This window comes from Salmo salar, chromosome 04, assembly GCF_965601325.2.
Source record: "Salmo salar chromosome 04, fSalSal1, whole genome shotgun sequence".
Classification (NCBI taxonomy): Eukaryota; Metazoa; Chordata; class Actinopteri; order Salmoniformes; family Salmonidae; genus Salmo; species Salmo salar.
The window spans coordinates 85569041-85589538 of NC_138294.1; the positions used below are offsets into that span (position 1 = coordinate 85569041).

General features: G+C 43.8%; 1 protein-coding gene across 1 annotated transcript; it reads right to left on the bottom strand.

Annotated features, from left to right (window-relative positions):
• Window positions 1–481: 481 nt before the first annotated feature.
• LOC106603911 (PWWP domain-containing protein 2A) lies at window positions 482–20223 on the bottom strand. The gene is made up of 3 exons (XM_014198136.3): window positions 19045–20223; window positions 7575–9487; window positions 482–1973 (listed from the first exon to the last, which is right to left on the bottom strand). The coding sequence occupies exons 1-2, from the start codon at window positions 20187–20189 to the stop codon at window positions 7603–7605; spliced, it is 3030 nt and encodes a 1009-aa protein (XP_014053611.2). The 5' UTR covers window positions 20190–20223; the 3' UTR covers window positions 482–1973; window positions 7575–7602.
• Between the last annotated feature and the right edge of the window lie 275 nt (window positions 20224–20498).

A 20498-nucleotide genomic window follows, 5' to 3' on the forward strand; every position in this document is an offset into this window, starting at 1 on the left:
TACTGATAACAAGTTCAAACAGGTGCCATTAATACAGGTAACGAGTGGAGGACAGAGGAGCCTCTTAAAGAAGAAGTTACAGGTCTGTGAGAGCCAGAAATCTTGCTTGTTTGTAGGTGACCATATACTTATTTTCCACCATAATTTGCAAATAAATTCATTAAAAATCCTACAATGTGATTTTCTGGATTTTTTTTTCTTCTCATTTTGTCTGTCATAGTTGATGTGTACCTATGATGAAAATTACAGGCCTCTCTCATCTTTTTAAGTGGGAGAACTTGCACAATTGGTGGCTGACTAAATACTTTTTTGCCCCACTATGTGGTATCACACCATTTTGTCAAATGGGTTGTACAACCTCTGTGTGTACAGGGCCATAGTGTAGTAGTTAAATTGAATTGAAAGATGAATTACTTTTTTATTTTACTTAAATATTCAGAGGATGGCGAAGTACAATATAGAATAAAATACTCACACAAAGTACAAAGGCAAACAGCAAATTTACTGATTTTTAAGATACAGATACAGTAATAACAGGATGTCCCACAACCACCAGTCAGTCGTATGTTTAGTCAAGAAACTATTTGATTGTATTGAAACGCATATATATGTACACGAGAAAGAGAGATGAGCCACAGCTGATTCAGTCACTGTGGCTCTCTTCAGCTGCACCTGACTGACTGAACATTTCCCTTTTGGAATCCCCAATCTGGCCTGCATCACATAATGGCCTCCAGAGTCCAGTCAACTGGCCCTATGTGTTTTGATGTGGGGGGGGGGGGGGGGGGGGACTCGGGGAGGAAGAAGAATACTGTATGTAGGTTGGTTTGACCCAGCTGGCAAGGAAAATGACATGTATTCTTAAATTTGCACATTTTAATGTCATAACCTCTTTGAGCTGGATTAAGGAGGAGAGAACAAGGGAAGGTGAAAGACAGTGTGAAAGTCACATGACACTGAGCGGGGGAGTGTGATATAGGCCTATCTTTGTTTTCCTGTATTTGACTGTCAACTGTAGACGACACACCTCAAGTACTGCAACACTACAGCTCCCCAGGAACATTCTAGACATTCGGAGGTGTTCAGCGGGGCTCAATTCGATCCGTGAAGAGCTGCGCTACAAGCGCGATCGAAATGTAAAAGCAATGTTCCCGTGTTACTAAATGTTAATGGCGTTATAAAATGCTGGACTTCAGCCATACGGATTGAATCGAGCCCTAAGGCTGCTTGTAGCTCACTGTGGAATAACAGGAGCTAATTTACGGTTGTGGCAGAGACTGAGACACCGGGATCATTTTTCCCGCACAACAAAACCCATTTTTCTGCGACTGCACTGCAATAGCATAGCACATGCAATCTTTATTGCACTACATTTTTTATTTTATTTTACATAATATTGTTTTTATTCCTTTTTTTTTTTTTTTTACATTTACATTTTAGTCATTTAGCAGACGCTCTTATCCAGAGCGACTTACAGGAGCAATTCGTCGGGTTAAGTACCTTGCTCAAGGGCACATCGATAAGATTTTTCACCTAGTCGCCTCAGAGATTCAAACAAGCGACCTGTTACTGGCCCAAAGCTCTCTATCTTTGCATTTCAAGATCACTGATCAACCTACTATAAAACCCTGCAAAGTCCTGTGTCCTGTCACAACGTCTGTAATAGATATCAATAACAGTCAGAGAACCCACGTGTGCTTGTCTACTGCAGAAGTCTCCACTCAAACCAAGATCACATTCTTGAGGAAATGGACGCCTGCTCAAAACAAATCAGATGGATAGACCTGGAGGAGTAGGTCTGCTTTCCATTATAAATATATAAATGTTCCTTCTTCCGATACTTAAATAAAAAATAATTATGTCCATGACATGTCTCCCATCAATTCTGGACACGTCCTTCCGTCCGACAGTCTTGCAACCAATGGTGGTGTTAGGAGTCAAGGAACCATCAGCAGCCCTTCAGCGTTGCAGCGCTGGAAGAGAGAGAGAGATGGACACATCAGGGACCTTTTCATCCAAATCAGAGGGCATGTTCTTGCTGTATTTGGCCGTAAGAAAGCACATTCAATAGCCATTAAAAAAAAAATCCAAGCACAGACATTATTGAAAAAGGCGATCCTATGGTACCTGGCAGGACGGCCATTCATCCAAATACTAAAATGTTCATTGAATATGGACTGTAGGTCATTGGTCAGCCAACAACAAGGTTTTTGAGGGGACTCCAGTGAACTCAGGAATTAACCTAGTACTCCTTGAGTAAACGGTACATTGTTCACGCTACAATGGCTTTACTTGCAAACTCGAAGAACACTCCTAAGGCGTTTTGGGAGCGGTCCTTTATGTCTCAATGAGGGATCTCTACCTGAGTTGTCCTGTACGGATGTCTCAGCCTAGCAAGTATCTGACAGTGGCAAACCAAGATAGACATCACAAATGAGTCATCGTGTTCTGTCATAAACGTTTCAGCAGTTTGCTGGTCTGCCATGCATTTAACTCAACGGAATATTCAAATGTCCTTGAGATTCAAGCCAGATAACCTAGACTGCTGCCAAGTGGATTGTTTTATTTATGTAAGGTTGTGTATGCTGCTCCTTAACATAAATATATAGGTTGTCTTATAATTTGTATTTCAAGCCAAAACATCACTTCACAGTACCATTTCATTTACAAAAGCATTGCTTTCAATCCACTGACTGACAGCATTCTAGCAATGGCTGTTTTTTTCCATTAGCCTATGAAGTCAATGACCTGCCATCCAGGACCTCTATACCAGACGGTGTCAGTCATACTGTTCTCTCTGCTGCCGCACGGCAAGCGGTACCGATGCACCAAGTCTGAAACCAACAGGACCCTGAAACATCATCTACCTCCAAGTCATTAGACTGGTTGTGTACATATTTACCTCAACTCGTACCCCTGCACATCGACGCGGTACTGGTACGCCGTGTATATAGCCAAGTTATTGTTACATTGTGTATATTATTAATATTATTACTTGTTTTACTTTTATGTCTCTGATTGCTTTCTCTCTGCATTGTTGGGAAGAGTCCGTAAGTAAGCATTTCACTGTTGTTCCACACCTGTTGTTTAGGAAGCATGTGACGTATAAAAGTTGATTTGATCTGTATGACCTAGCTATTAAATAATCGCCTAGTCAGACCATTATTACTGTAAGGCCTATCAGCTAGTTGGAACAGTAATAATGGTCTGAACAGGTGATGTGTTTAATAGCTAGGTCCTATATCTGTTTGCAGGTAAGAAAATCTGTTCAATAAAAGGAATGATTTTGCGCAACTTTTTGTCTTCCATATTCCCCCTTTTCCTCCCATTATCGTTCATGTGTTAACAGCCCCAGGAGACAGACAGTGGATTGACTGGCTGACAGCCCCAGGAGACAGACGGGGGATTGACTGGCTAACAGCCCCAGGAGACAGACGGGGGATTGACTGGCTGACAGCCCCAGGGGACAGACGGGGGATTGACTGGCTAACAGCCCCAGGAGACAGACGGGGGATTGACTGGCTAACAGCCCCAGGGGACAGACGGGGGATTGACTGGCTGACAGCCCCAGGAGACAGACGGGGGATTGACTGGCTGACAGCCCCAGGGGACAGACGGGGGATTGACTGGCTGACAGCCCCAGGAGACAGACGGGGGATTGACTGGCTAACAGCCCCAGGAGACAGACGGGGGATTGACTGGCTGACAGCCCCAGGGGACAGACGGGGGATTGACTGGCTGACAGCCCCAGGAGACAGACGGGGGATTGACTGGCTAACAGCTCCAGGAGACAGACGGGGGATTGACTGGCTGACAGCCCCAGGAGACAGACGGGGGATTGACTGGCTGACAGCCCCAGGAGACAGACGGGGGATTGACTGGCTAACAGCCCCAGGGGACAGACGGGGGATTGACTGGCTGACAGCCCCAGGGGACAGACGGGGGATTGACTGGCTAACAGCCCCAGGAGACAGACGGGGGATTGACTGGCTAACAGCCCCAGGAGACAGACGGGGGATTGACTGGCTGACAGCCCCAGGGGACAGACAGTGGATTGACTGGCTAACAGCCCCAGGAGACAGACGGGGGATTGACTGGCTGACAGCCCCAGGGGACAGACGGGGGATTGACTGGCTAACAGCCCCAGGAGACAGACGGGGGATTGACTGGCTGACAGCCCCAGGGGACAGACGGGGGATTGACTGGCTAACAGCCCCAGGAGACAGACGGGGGATTGACTGGCTGACAGCCCCAGGGGACAGACGGGGGATTGACTGGCTAACAGCCCCAGGTGACAGACAGGGGCTTGACTGGCAAATGTGTTTTTCTACAGGTCTGCTATTTCATAAAAGCCCCACAAAATGTTGCAGTAAAATCGCAGCTAATATAAAGACCACAAGCCCCATTTTAAAAGGCGTGGCCATTGTCAATTTAAAAGGCCCATTTGGTGCAAAAGAGACAATAGAAGTATCTCAAATTCCAAATGACCATCAATGTCTTTATAACAGCTTGTTTCAAGGTGAAACTGAAGGCTTATAAACGTCATTGGATTTGTAGGTGTTAATGGAAGTAGGAGCACTAAAATGACGACAACTAGGGAAGATTCTTTAAAGTTTACATTTTATTTATATACTTTTTAAAAACAGCAGAAAACATTTACACAAGTGTTCATCAAATGTTACTTTTCAACGGTTTTGTCTCCTATACAGCATTCTCTGATCTGCAAACAGATGATAGAAGTCAGAAAGAAACAGCCAACTGTCATAACCATACACGTTTCTGCTTGTAACAATGGTCAGGTCAGTGTGTGCTACCAAGCAATAGGCCTCTGATCTCTACCTGTTCGGGCCAAAAGTGAGGCAATGTTAGTCTTACTTGAAGGCATTCATTTTAATCAAATTGCATTTTAATGGGGGGGGGGAAAACATATCAAATGAGATTTTGTTTTACTACAATGTAAAAAACAATTTAAACTGAGCCATGATGGTTTAAAAAGCTGACTCTTATGAATTAAAATCTATAAATTAAAATCTAAAGTGATAGATTTTAATTCGGAAGAGTCAGCTTTTTAAACCAACATGGCTCAGTTTAAATTGTTTTTTACATTGTAGTAAATGTTTTTCCCCCCATTAAAATGCGATTGATAGATTTTCATTCGGAGTGATAGAAAATCTGTCGTTTCATATTTAGTCAGAGTGGCTAGTAACATATTTAGGAAATGTAATTCATCATTTTTGTGATGAAATGGTCAAATCTGAAGTGAACCCATAATTACAGAACAGATCTTTACCCCCCCCTCCCTTCAGCCAGGATAGGTCATCTTTCCACACAACACCCCCCCTCCCTTCAGCCAGGATAGGTCACCTTTCCTCACTCCCCTCCCTTCAGCCAGGATAGGTCATATTTCCTCACTCCCCTCCCTTCAGCCAGGATAGGTAATATTTCCTCACCCCCCCACCCTTTCAGCCAGGATAGGTCATCTTTCCTCACTCCCCCCCCTTTCAGCCAGGATAGGTCATCTTTCCACACAACACCCCCCCTTTCAGCCAGGATAGGTCATCTTTCCACACAACACCCCCCCCCCCTCCCCTCCCTTCAGCCAGGATAGGTCATCTTTCCTCACTCCCCCCTTCCGCCAGGATAGGTCACCTTTCCTCACCCCCCCCTCCCTTCAGCCAGGATAGGTCACCTTTCCTCACTCCCCCCAGCCAGGATAGGTCATATTTCCACACAACCCCCCCCCCCCAGCCAGGATAGGTCACCTTTCCTCACTCCCCCCAGCCAGGATAGGTCATATTTCCACACAACCCCCCCCCCCCCAGCCAGGATAGGTCACCTTTCCTCACTCCCCCTTCAGCCAGGATAGATCATCTTTCCACAACCCCCCCCCCCCTTCAGCCAGCAGGAGAGGTCACCTTTCCACAACCCCCCTCCCCTCAGTCAGACTAAAGAAAACCTTTTAACATTAATCATCATGACAGTTGTAAATAATGTGATACAGATTGTACTGTACATAATATATAAAATCAAGATTCACAGTCGTACGAGATTAGCCAAGCAGTGAAGGAACTGATAGAAGATAAAGTTCAGACGCACCAAATAAAGTCAACACACATTTCCCACTTCAAATTAGGGTGGAGTAGGTCTAACAACGGAAACTGAGAAATCACTGGGCAACTTAGTAAATCAACAAGATATGGCAAACCCATAGGAAAAGTTTAACAAAATTAGCAAAAATATAGTCACTCCATGTAACGTGCTACCATACCACATCTGTCTATGAGAGGAGTAACTAAAATGGCTTCCCACCGCCAATGCTAGTCGACTCAAAATCATTGGGAAGCTTTCACTGCATCAACTAAATGATTGTTGAAAATGTCCCGATGCAGACAATTCATTAAATCAGTGATTTTAAAACAATTGGGCATCATTTTATGTATGAAAAACCAAAGCGCTAGCTAGGAAGATTAGAGAAGTAGGAATAGAACAGTCTTGGGTAACTCAGTAGAGTCAAGGGAACTAGATTATGTAGTAGCACTGTAGAAATATGGGTGGGGGGGGGTATTGTATCAATAGCCATCTCTATTTTGAGAGGGGATGAGGAGCGGCACACCATCCTCCTCTCACCTCCACTTGAGGCGACTTCGGCTTAAAAAGGCACCTCTCCTCACCACCCCGGCTCACCTGTCTGGCTTAAAGGCACCTCTCCTCACCACCCCGGCTCATCTGTCTGGCTTAAAGGCACCTCTCCTCACCACCCCGGCTCACCTGTCTGGCTTAAAGGCACCTCTCCTCACCACCCCGGCTCACCTGTCTGGCTTAAAGGCACCTCCTATCCTCGCTACCAAGGCTCAACCGTCTGGAAAGTCCTGGCTGGCAGCTCCCACAGCCAGGCAGCTCCCACAGCCAGGCAGCTATGACTATGTCCGAGGTACAGCAGGTACATAATCCCCTATGCCTGCTCTCTTCAAATCCACAAGTGTCCACTTCCTGGTCACATCACAGCTACAGCATGTTTTCCACCCGTACAGATACATAATATCTACTACTCCTAATCAGATCCTGTATCTTTCCATTCACAGTATCTGACACTGAACCGTTTGTTGCATAGACTGAAAGAAATACCATTTTGTCTCTAAGGTTTTGACAATTGGCAGCGAAACTCGATTGATCGACCTATGAACCCGCGGTGTTAGAACATGACCTAAGTTTCTTTGCACAAATAGTGACATTTAAAAGGCTTCAATTTAAGAAGTAAGGAGAATATTCAAAATCACCGACCAGTGAATAACATTTTTCCTAAAATATACAATTACCAGATTTCCACCAGGTTGGAAAAAGTGATGTTTGATAGGATAAAGTAAAAATACACTGCCATCCTTATATACCCAGCAAGGTTCATAACCCCATACCATCCAGTCCCTTTTCAAGAGTACAACAACAAAAAACATGACTGGTTGTGTTCTGGCCTGAAATATTTAGTTTCTTTCTCCCTGGAAGGTGAGGGGGCCCAGCAGGTGACGAGCAGGGGAGAGATGCAGGGGGGGACGAAAGTGGGTGCCATTTTTGCCTACCTTTCCTTTTCCCCCAAAGCACTCCACCTCACGTCTCGAATTGCGTAAGCAAGGCGCGAACCTCGGGAGTGAGCTGCTTGGCAGCCTTGGCTGCCTCTGTGATGGCTTTACGGTATAAGCCCTTTCTCTTCTTGTCAAAGCGTGACTGGAAGCTTTCTAGAAAAGGGGCGACCTGTGCAAGAGCCAGGAAGGAGGTGGTGGGGGAACCGAACCAGGCAACACGGGCCTCCTGCCTGACTAAGAGCCCATTATCTTTGCGACTGATCTGGATGCCTAAGACGCGGGCTGGCCACCAGGGAAAGCCATATATTTTGGCCCAAACAATGTCCCCTACGCAAATGGTCCTGCCCTCCAGAGAGACACACTTAGACACATTTTTAGAAAACACTTTCTGAGATTTACAGGGCTTTTTCTCTTCCGTAGGGGCAGGCGACGGGTCAGCGACTGCTGAGGACGTGCCGGGGACGGGGGGCGAGGGGCGACCGGGAGGGGGAAAGTTAAAGCTCTCCGTAGAGCTACACTCTGAGTCTGAGGACTTTAAGTCGTCTGCACTATCAACGCTGCACATGGAGGTATTAGAGGAGTCCGGCTGGCCGGGGTTAAGGTTCATGAAAACCACAAGGTTGCCAGCCTTGCTGCCACGCGTCTCCCGCCTCTCCTCCTGCCCCCCCTGCTCCTCTGGCTCCACCTTGGGGTCACCGTGCTCCGTGGCTGTGGGGGGCTCCACTTGGGGCTGGGTCTGAGGACAAACCTCAGGTTCTGGCCCGTTATCTGGGCCCTGGCTTTCAGCAGCAGCGGCCTGGCCTGTGGAGCAGGAGGAGGAGGAGGAGCGTGTGGCGGTGCAGCAGGGCGCGTCTGGCTTTGGAGGGGACAAACAGCCACTTCCCGGCACTTTCTCCAGGCAAGGCGGCTTACATGTAGAAGAGTGATTCTCTTCATTACGGTACCTTTGAGGCTTGATGCGCATCCTGGGTGGGAGAGGGGTGGCGTTGCTTGGTCCCACCCCGCTGATCTGCTGCAGCCGCCGGGTGAAGTGGACCTTCTGGTGTGCGTGGGCCTCCTGCAGGGCGGCTGCCCTCGTCATCGTCTTGGCATTGCCACTGCTGTCAGTGACCACCGTAGTCTCCCTCTGCCTCTTCTGGGCCTTGGCCAGTTTCAGCACCTCCCGGGCCTTGGAGTGATCAACATTTTTGCTCTGTAGCACTTTCTTGGCATTGAGCTGGACTCTGGAGCCACTGTTCACCGGTGATGATGTTGTGGTGGTCGCCCTCAGAACCCTGTTCCCTCCAGCTCCGCCCTTCACCTGGCCCAGAGAGGAGGAAGAAGAGGAGACCTGCCGCTTGGCCACCTCAGCAGCACGGCTCTTCTCCTCTGAACGGGGGTCATTGCGCAGCCGCTTGCTGACAGTGGCTGCTGCACTGTCGTTGCGTCTCCGCTTGGCGTCCTCGCTCCTAGAGTCTGACACAGGGCCTCTGCGTGGCTCCCTCTTGTCCACTGTCGTGACAGCGCCCTTGCACTTGTCACAGAGCACCTGACGGGGCCGCAACTTGATGGCGTTCATGATGGAGGTGGGCTCCTCGCGGTACAGCCTGCGCTTGGGCCGCCTGATCTTGCGGGGCGGCGGCTGAGGTAACGACTGGTTGTAGGTGTCCCTGATGAACAAAGGGGGAGGGTAAGGGGCTCCTTCCTGAAACAGTGGCGGAGGTTTTGAAGTCCATGGGTTAGGCTTAGGCTGGGGGTCAGGGTTTGGTTCGGCCACTGTGACGACTTGGCCATCAGGGTTTTCCTGGACTGGCTTTTCCACATTCTCAGTCTCTGGTTGGAGATGTTCTGTCTTCAGCTGCATAGATTCAGGTTTATCCTTGTATTCTCTCTCGGGGAACAGAGTGATTGGAATTCCATAGGGTCCAAACCTGAGAATAGAAAGTTGAGAGGATTTAGAAACTGTGGATAACTCAACAACAAAAAATAACTCAGAATTTCATTGGCTTTGTTTGTTTTTAAGTTTCTTGTATTTCTGACATTTCTAATTTCAGGCCTACTTAGGTAAATTTAGTACATACATCTAAAGCCATTCAATCCTGAACATGCAAGGAGTAAAGTTTCAGACATACAAAGAGTGCTGTGAAGAACAGCAGCACACTAAATTAGTGTTGCACGAGATCAAAGGGGTTCCCACAGACAAACCCAAACCACCGTAGGTAACTAGAGTGCACAAGGCCCTGGAAACACAGCTTTGTTTACAATATTAATGCTCAACTTCCCTCCAACTTTATTCATTAAAAGAGAAAATGAGTCAGAAACAATGAAGTCTTAAAATCGCTTAAATGTAACTCCATGTAATCTATGTAATCCCCGAAAGTAATTATTTATCATGAGAAGACCATAAACAATAACTAGTAATGCTGCATACTCCAACAAAGGTTCAAATCTCACCTTTCTGGTCAAAATAGTTATACATGGCTGAGGTGTAGTCACTTGAGGACAAATATGATAAAAATCAGAAATATTTTATACGACGCATTTCCTATTCAACAAAACTGGATGAATAAGGCTTGAAATTATACTATATTTAGAGAGCATATAAGTAATCAAATTATAAAACCACTAACTTGAAGAATATACCTTCCTTATAACTGCAAAATACATATTTGTATGTTTAGTATTAGAGAAAATGTCTTTATTCTTGAAAGGTCTCTCTTGATCAAAACATCTGTCCTCATCGCTGTGAACATCTCACAGAGCACTAGCTTGGCTTCCTGAACTCGTTAGGAACCTGCCTTTCATCTCATATATTATCCATCTATGACAAACAAAGTGTTTTTGGTTTAAAACCTATTTATTATTTGGGATTAATGGCTATAAATCGATCTCTGAATGTGCTATAGTGATGAAAGCACACTCTCCTGCTGCACTACAATGTAAGGATTGCAGGCAGGATGGGTCATATCCTACCTCTAGTGGGCCTGTACTGAACTACCCTTCCTCCCCTTTGGAGAATCAATCAAATTTATTTATAAAGCCCTTTTTACATCAGCCGATGTCACAAAGTGCTATACAGAAACTCAGCCTAAAACCCCAAACAATGCAGATGTTTCTCCTTAGCCACTGTACTTCTACACCTTAGAAAGGCCAAAACCTAGGTAGAAACCTAGAGAGGAACCAGGCTCTGAGGGGTGGCCAGTCCTCTTCTGGCTGTGCCGGGTGGAGAACAAAACAATGGATCTATACTCTTCCTTAAAGAGATTGAATGGGATCTTAAGCATTTACAAATTCCTAGTATATTGTACAAATTGGGATTTGTATCATACAAATTTCAGGATTTTTATTAGATTTTTGCAGTACGTAACATATATACGAATTGGATGACGTACAAAATTGTGCACAATTTATCGGGGCCGTTTTGGTTTGTGAGCTACTTTCAAAACTACTGGCTGAAATTACCCAAAAAGCTCTGCTGCATCCCTTTAATATGAGCATTCATTGTAACATGGTATTAGGAGATACACTCAAAACAAATAGTCCATTTCCTTATGTCATGTCTCCATGAGCATCTTGTAAATGAATGCAACGGCAAAACATGATTATACAAATGGGAGAGTAAACGTATGCCGAGAAATGTTGCTTTTCAATGCACTTGCCATTCATGGGAGAGGGCAATTTCAGTAACGGATCAAATTGCAGTCACAACAACCACTAATTATAATGATATAATTTAGGCCAAGGAGAATGTAATTTGTCTAATTTGAAGAGAGATTGTGCATTGTTTACATAGGCGAGGAGACGGTATGAAACAATACCAATCAAGATTCAGGTTGAGGATGGAGGAATATTTTTTCCCAGCAGAGCAGAGATGATAGGCCATGGTGTTTTAGCTAACCACCAGATGACTAGGAATTATACACCACAGCACTGGGTCAAGATGTGGAACAGTCTGCACAGGATAGATAGAGAATATTCTCTAATAGAATAGGGGGAAAGGATTCCCCAGAAGTCACCTTGGACGAGGCCTGGACTGCACTGAGCCATCATGGAAACTGAAAATGTAACTGGACAATGTGGTAGGCTACGGCCTTTTTCAGAGCATAACGTTAAACGTGGAGGGTTGGGATGCTTGTACTTAATTACTGCACTGAAGGCTACATACAAACATTCCATCTCTCTAAATCAGCAGGATGTGTCCAGTTCAAATGAATTGCTTCCCTGGCAGTTACATAAAGCAAGTACATCCATCCTTGCATTAATCTGGCCATAAGCCCATCCGTTCCTACTTATAAACATCCTTGAAACTGGCGAAAGATGCAGATTCCTCTGTGACAGCCGACACAAAGTGTAAAATTGCACAAGGATTAGGAAGACTCATACACTGATCACAACTAATGAAACAGCCATGAACAGGAGAACATGCAGTTCCTTGCCACTGCCTTTGGTTTCCATCACAGCAGCCTCCTTATCAACCAACACCTTTCATTGTCACACAACCACCATCTTCTCCTTCCTTATCAAGGGATGCTGGACAAAAATATGGCTTGGTCAAGAAACAGATTCTACCCCTAGATCTGAAATAGGCTTATTGGATAGTATAGGGCTGGGAATGGCCAGGGACCTCACGATACAATATTATCACGATACGTAGCGGCCGATACAATATGTATTGTGATTCTCACCATTCTATATGTATTGTGATTCTCACCATTCTATATGTATTGTGATTCTCACCATTCTATATGTATTGTGATTCTCACCATTCTATATGTATTGTGATTCTCACCATTCTATATGTATTGTGATTCTCACCATTCTATATGTATTGCGATCTGATGTTTCAAACATATTGCTCACTATATATCTGATGCAGAGAGAAGAGAGAGCTTTGAGAAAATTAGTTTTGATCAGTAATTGAAATAAAAGTACTGAAAATATGTTGGCTCAGTGTTTAAAAAGATGGAGAACAAGCTATAGGATGGAAAATACTGGGGTTTTGGCACAGGTATAGCCGACAAGCACTAATTAGGGAGATGCATTCAGTTGTACAACTGACTAGGTATTCAACTGAAATGTGTCTTCTGCATTTAACCCAACCCCTCTGAATCAGAGAGGTGCGGGGACTGCCATAATTGACATCCACTTCTTCTGCGCCTGGGGAACAGTGGGTTAACTGCCTTGCTCAGGGGCAGAACGACATATTTTTACCTTATCAGCTTAGGGATTTGATCCAGCAACCTTTCGGTTACTGGCCCAACGCTCTAACCACTAGACTACCTGCATGCTACAGAGCAACAAAAACAAGCAAACATTTAAATCCATACTTGGAGTTAAAGGATCAATATAATATCGTCCCTAATATAATAATGCGACGTGTAACTATCGATCCCCCCCCTCATCACTATTGGATAGGTACAGGCAATATGGTAGTAGTGTCACCTTATGAGAAGTGGGTGGAATTTGTAACGTGTAACTATCGATCCCCCCCCTCATCACTATTGGATAGGTACAGGCAATATGGTAGTAGTGTCACCTTATGAGAAGTGGGTGGAATTTGTAACGTGTAACTATCGATCCCCCCCCTCATCACTATTGGATAGGTACAGGCAATATGGTAGTAGTGTCACCTTATGAGAAGTGGGTGGAATTTGTAACGTGTAACTATCGATTCCCCCCTCATCACTATTGGATAGGTACAGGCAATATGGTAGTAGTGTCACCTTATGATAAGTGGGTGGAATTTCCACCATCATTTGTAATACCGATTTTTTTTTCTTCTGATAAGTGCTTAAGTAGAATATGGAATGTTCCAGGGCCCGGTTTCCCAAATGCATCTTATCGTTCATCGTTAGAACCATTGATGATTCTAACAATGAATTAGCCTTAAGTTGCTTTTGGGGAACCGGGCCTAGGTCTATAGTCCAAACCGACAGCAACTCACCTCACCTGTCTTTTGAGCACACATCCAATGGGGAAAACAACACCACCATATGATCTGTAGAGAAAGACCGATAATCGGCCAAGCCGATATAGGCCTTTTCTAGTCTATCGGGCCTTCTCTTGGGAGGCGGCAGGTAGCCTAGTGGTTAGAGCATTGGGCCAGTAACTGAAAGGTTGCTGGATCGAATCACTGAGCTGACATGGTAAAAATCTGTCATTCTGGCCCTGAACAAGGCAGTTAACCCACTGTTTCCCGGTAAGGCGTCATTATAAATAAGAATTTGTTTCTTATCATTTTGAACATGCACCATTTTCGTCAACGAGCCATCTGACTTGCAGTGTAACATTAGCTATTTACTGGTGTGTTGATTTGACCAACAGGAAATTGTATCCGTATATTGACAGTTGAATTAGATTATTGTCATAATAAGGAAAGAAGCAAGTGTTTTAAAATATCTAAATACAGGGTAATGGGTTTGGCTAGCTAAAAATCTTCCTGTTTATGGACCAAGAAATCTGTAGAGGGAAAGGGGGGATACCTAGTCAGTTGTACAACTGAATGCTTTCAACTGAAATGTGTCTTCTGTGCTTGTGTGCATTCTCACTTCTCAGATTTGAGTCCTTCGGATAGAACTTGCATCGTCATGTGATCTTTTTTTCCTAACCTCGTTCTCGTTAGATATTATGCACATTATGACTTGGTAGCAAATGTCATCGCCATTGAGCTAATTCTCATAGTAGCAGTAAACAGCACCAAGTGATATGAGCGATGGAGGGATGTGAAAGGAAGTGGAGTAACAGCCTCACTATCCAATCATAGCAGTAGAATCTAGCAGCGGAGCTGTTTAGATGAGTCATGACATCTGAAAAAAAAAAATCAAAAATCCTGATCACAGAAAATTACCAAAATAATACTAGTTTCATAAGCATCCGTGATCCCAAATCATTAAGTTACTTTGGACCCATTTGGACTGAATAGATGTTATTCAATATAGTCAAACTAAAAGCAGTGCCTATATGATGTCCTTCCATACAGGCTTGACATGGAGTGATGCTTCTATGCAAACGTTGTTGATCAGTAGGCTAATAGAAGTCCTACATGGAAGGAGTACAGATTGTCATCTGTAGCACCATAGACACTGGTCAGCCAAAACAAGCTCAATAACTCCTATTGAATATGCATTCACCTGTATTGTGAGTAAGCCTTTGCCATCCTAATTTACCGTGTTTATCAAGAGACCATTCAAATAAAATGAATCCCATTATGTTATGTAGTTAGATTTTGATAAAACAATCACATTTTTTGTTAGATTTTTTTTAAATGAATGGCTACCTCTGGGAAATTTTGTAATCAACATTTAAAAATTTAATGATATTGAATATCAGTCTAAAATATTGTCAATTGGGCTCCTTGACCCTCAAAAATCGGTATCGGCCCTAAAGAAAATCCATATCAGTCGTTCTCTAATGAACTATGTTATGGAACACACTCTGGCCAATCACCGGCACAAGGCCTGCACTCTGGGGACTTTTGGAAACCAAAAGCCATAAACCGATCCCTTAAACTAGAGAGGAAAATGCGAAACAAGAGGTTTAACTCTCACCAAAATCTGTCCAAAATAAGCCCAATGAGTTTCTATGTTGCCTGCCTTCCCCTCTTTGGGACAAAGACTTCTCTTGTTAAGGCGGAGAAATAAGCATCTTGTCATTATATACAGATCTCTGCTTAGACTCAACAATGAGGATCTAAAAAAATATATAATTGTATTTTGTTTGTAGAGGGGGCTGGTGCTGATTATCTACAGTGCTGTAAGATTGTAAAAGGAAACCCTAAGGTTTTAGTGGCCTCCATCTTGTCATTGCAATGAACTGACCATTGTCTTTGAGATGACCGCTGCTCAGGATCTTATCATAGCAACTTAAACTAATGTGGCTTCCCAAGTTATAGCATATATTATTCCATGTATTGATAGACTATATTAATAGCCTAGGTCTACATGGTATAACACCAGAAATTAACATATCCTGATATTATACTCTGAAATGATATGACGCTATCCTGAAATGATATGAAAATATCCTGAAATTATATGAAGATATCATTTCAGGGTATAATATCAGGATATCTTCATATAATATCAGGATATCTTCATATCATTTCAGGGTATAATATCAGGATATCATATAAGGATATGAAGATATCCTGAAATGATATGAAGATATCCTGAAATGATATGAAGATATCCTGAAATGATATGACGATATGCTGATATTATACGAAGATATCCTGATATTATACCCTGAAATGATATGAACATCTAAAGAACCACTCCACAAAGAGCAGCTTGTGAAGGGAAACGAAACACCGCAAAGTGTCGATTTCCTCTGATAGTTTAGTAAAGTTTGTGTGTGCAGATGTCACCTTTGCTTAACATAATAAGGATAATTTACATAGGCCCCCAGGCAAAAATAAGAAAGTTTAACAATGACCCTAAATATAGATCTGCAGCTGATAAGTGAGAGAAAGAAGTGGGGGGTGGGGTGGGTAGAGGAAAGGTGTTGATGAGGCGGGTGATAAATTACAAAGAGGAAATAAGACAGAAACCGGGGGGGGGGGGGTAACAGTAGCATAGTTCTACTCTACCAACTGCACCATTCTCCAATGCTGCTTTTTGACTTTAACACCAGTGTTACACTAGTGTATACACTAGAGGTCGACCGATTAATCGGAATGGCCGATTAATTAGGGCCGATTAAAATTTTTCATAACAATCGGTAATCGGTATTTTTGGCCACCGATTTGCAGATTTTTTTTTTAACAATATTTTTTTAACTAGGCAAGTCAGTTAAGAACACATTCTTAGTTTACAATGACGGTCTAGGAACGGTGGGTTAACTGCCTTGTTCAGGGGCAGAACGACAGATTTTTACCTTGTCAGCTTGGGGATTCAATCTTGCAACCTTACGGTTAACTAGTCCAATGCTCTAACCACCTGCTTTACATTGCACTCCACGAGGAGCCTGCCTGTTACGCGAATGCAGTAAGAAGCCAAGGTAAGTTGCTAGCTAGCATTAAACTTATCTTATAAAAAACAATCAATCATAATTACTAGATAAACTAGTAATATCATCACCCATGTGTAGTTATCTAGCCTGTCCTGCGTTGCATATAATCGATGCGGTGCGCATTCGCGAAAAAGGACTGTCGTTGCTCCAACGTGTACCTAACCATAAACATCAATGTCTTTCTTAAAATCAATACACAAGTATATATTTTTAAACCTGCATATTTAGTTAATATTGCCTGCTAACATTAATTTATTTTAACTAGGGAAAATGTGTCACCTCTGCAACAGAGTCAGGGTATATGCAGCAGTTTGGGCCGCCTGGCTCGTGGCGAACTGTGTGAATACTATTTTTTCCTAACAAAGACAGGCAACTTAGCCAAACGGGGGATGATTTAACAAAAGCGCATTTGCGAAAAAAAGCACAATCGTTGCATGACTGTACCTAAGCATAAACATCAATGCCTTTCTTAAAATCAATACACAGAAGTATATATTTTTAAACCTGCATATTTAGCTAAAAGAAATCCAGGTTAGCAGGCAATATTAACCAGGTGAAATTGTGCCAGTTCTCTTGCGTTCCTTGCACACAGAATCAGGGTATATGCAACAGTTTGGGCCGCCTGGCTCGTTGCGAACTAATTTGCCAGAATTTTACGTAATTATGACATAACATTGAAGGTTGTGCAATGTAACAGGAATATTTAGACTTAGGGATGCCACCCGTTAGATAAAATATGGAACGGTTCCGTATTAAACTGAAAAAATAAACGTTTTGTTTTCGAGATGATCGTTTCCGGATTCGACCATATTAATGACCTAAGGCTCGTATTTCTGTGTGTTTATTATATTATAGTCTATGATTTGATATTTGATAGAGCAGTCTGACTGAGCGGTGGTAGGCACCAGCAGGCTCGTAAGCATTCATTCAAACAGCACTTTCATGCGTTTTGCCAGCAGCCCTTCGCAATTCTTCAAGCATTGCGCTGTTTATGACTTCAAGCCTATCAACTCCCAAGATTAGGCTGGTGTAACCGATGTGAAATGGCTAGCTAGTTAGCCGGGTGCGCGCTAATAGCGTTTTAAACGTCACTCGCTCTGAGACTTGGAGTAGTTGTTCCCCTTGCTCTGCATGGGTAACGCTGCTTCGAGGGTGGCTGTTGTCGATGTGTTCCTGGTTTGAGCCCAGGTAGGAGCGAGGAGAGGGACGGAAGCTATACTGTTACACTGGCAATACTAAAGTGCCTATAAGAACATTCAATAGTCAAAGGTATATGAAATACAAATCGTAGAGAGAAATAGTCCTATAATAACTACAACCTAAAACTTCTTAACTGGGAATATTGAAGACTCATGTTAAAAGGAACCACCAGCTTTCATATGTTCTCATGTTCTGAGCAAGGAACTTAAACGTTAGCTTTTTTACATGACACATATTGCACTTTTACTTTCTTCTCCAACACTTTGTTTTTGCATTATTTAAACCAAATTTAACATGTTTCATTATTTATTTGAGGCTAAAATGTTAGTATTTATGTATTATATTAAGTTAAAATAAGTGTTCATTCAGTATTGTTGTAATTGTCATTATCACAAATAAATACAAATCGGCATCGGCTTTTTTTGGTCCTCCAATAAATCGGTATCGGTGTTGAAAAATCATAAATCGGTCGACCTCTAGTATACACCCTTATGGTATACTAAGGGCATTGTGTTTACATAGCTAGGGCTGACAGTGAGGACTTGTGAAAAGCAGAATCAACGACCTCTGCATAATAAAAAGTGTTGCTTTGTGCGAAGGTGTTAAAAGTTCACAGTTAGCCATTGTTATGTAAAATGACAGCTGAAAAGTACCAGTGGCCTGGCTTTGGCCCCAAGTGAGAGCAGGGCTGCCGGAGCCATGGCCCATTGAGGCACGGGTGCCGGCTCACGTAAATGGAAACAGAAAAGTCTGAGCATTTTGGGTAAAACACTAGGGTAAATCCTGTATGGAAATGCATCATAAGACTGACCTTACACTATAGACTGTTCATGTGATCCTCCTCTCCAGTTGACCTCTGATATAACTGGACTTAGTAAATAAAACCCAAGATGAGTTTTGTAAACTGAAAAGACTAAAACCAAAAGCACAGCCCACATAATTGGGGATAAGAGCAGTTATTCTCTGTATTTTTGTGACTTGGTTGTCAAACTATAGAGGTCACTTGGTAGCTTGACCCCTAGCCCTGTGGCAAGAGTAGAAAACTGTGTCTGTTAAGGTTAGGAAGATGGGTTTGCAAAGCACAAGTTAGGAATGTAGACGCACCACATATTTCAGGAGTGTACATTGTATGTGCCATGGATGGCAGTAGTAAACCAAACAAAGTGATATGATTCCAAGGTGTAGGCCTAAATTTAAGAACAGAAAACAAAAAAAAGTGACAGAAAGTGACATAGCTAGAAAAACATAAGAGACATTTCTGAGAAGGATCATAATATACCTTTTAGATAGGTCCATCAGAACCCCAGAGAAGATTTTCTTGCCTAACTGAAAGGACACCACCAGTGCGTCGTCGATTATGTGATCCAGAGATACTAGAACCTCGGACCCAGGTATCAGGTTGTGCACAGAATCAGGCTGTACCTCCTCAGTTTCAGCACCAGACACATGAGGAGAGGGTTTCGATACTGGATCTCTTTCACTGAAATTCGTTTCGAACCTCTGTGGTGAGCACGAGTCTCCAAGTTCTGCCGAGGATGGTACCTGGTCCACTGGCATTACAGGAACCTCGGGTCTCGGAATGTTCTGGGTTGTTATGCTCGAAAAGTCACACATGTAACCAGCCTCCATGGGTGTCCCAAGGACTGTTTCCCTCTCTTGAATTGGTAGAAAGTCGACGTGGTCTATGGACTGGGGACGTTCAAGCGAAGCAGCTTCTGAGGAGTCGTCATTCTTGAACTCGGAGACGGAAGGGAATTCATCTGTTGGTTCGGGATCCAGTTCAGCCTCGTGAGACGGTTTAATTAAAGCCCTATAGTCACACTCGATATTAGTAGGTTTGGTTAATTCTGGGTTCTTATCGTAATCTATAATGGGTTCCGCTGGTTCTGCTAACGACAGCCCAGCCTCCGTAGCCACAGGTTGCGCAGGGAACGAATGCAAAAAGACCACCGATGGCTGTGAATCGGAGATGGAGCGATTCTGAATGCAGGCGTAGGGCTCGTGCTTACTGACCTCGTTTGCAGGTTCAACATTCGGCGAAAAAAACTGTTTCAACCGTTCCGCCCGGGACATGGTGTATTTGGAACCAAAGCCCTCGAGAGCATGGTTCTCCGTTTTTTCTACGCCGACACCGAGACAGCCTGCCTCTATCTGTTCATCCTCTGCACTAGCAGCGAGGGCTTTTCCCGCTGCTTCTAGGTCTGGCCTGTTCACTAGCTCCATTTGGACCTGGTTGCATTCCTGAACTGCATCCCCATCCTTGAGTTGGTGAACATGGTCCATTACTGGTGCGTACTCCTGTGTCGCATCGAAGTCGATTTTAGCCTCCGGCACCGGTTCCGGTTCGAACTCACCACTGTTCCCCGCTGTTGTTGTTGATGATGATGCCGCAGCAGCTCCTGGCTCCGCAGCCACGGCCGCCATTTTCTTTCCGCTTTGCGTGTACGGCCAGGTCCTCTCCCTGTGATAGCGATAGAGCCCGCCTACTTAAAACCCAAGAACACTTGGGATTGGCCAGCAAACTACAAAATTGTAGTTGACTGGTCAATATCTACGTAATTCAACAGAAACCCCTGGAAACACTTTTGTAATTGGCTCCCTTTGTCTGGTTTTGTAAACATTTGCCACAAGGGGCGATATTGTATTGTATTTTAGGCACCAGCGATGTTCAAACAGAAATGTTACAACATTTACAGTAGGCCCAGTGACATTAGGACCTTTGTCTTTGGTTCA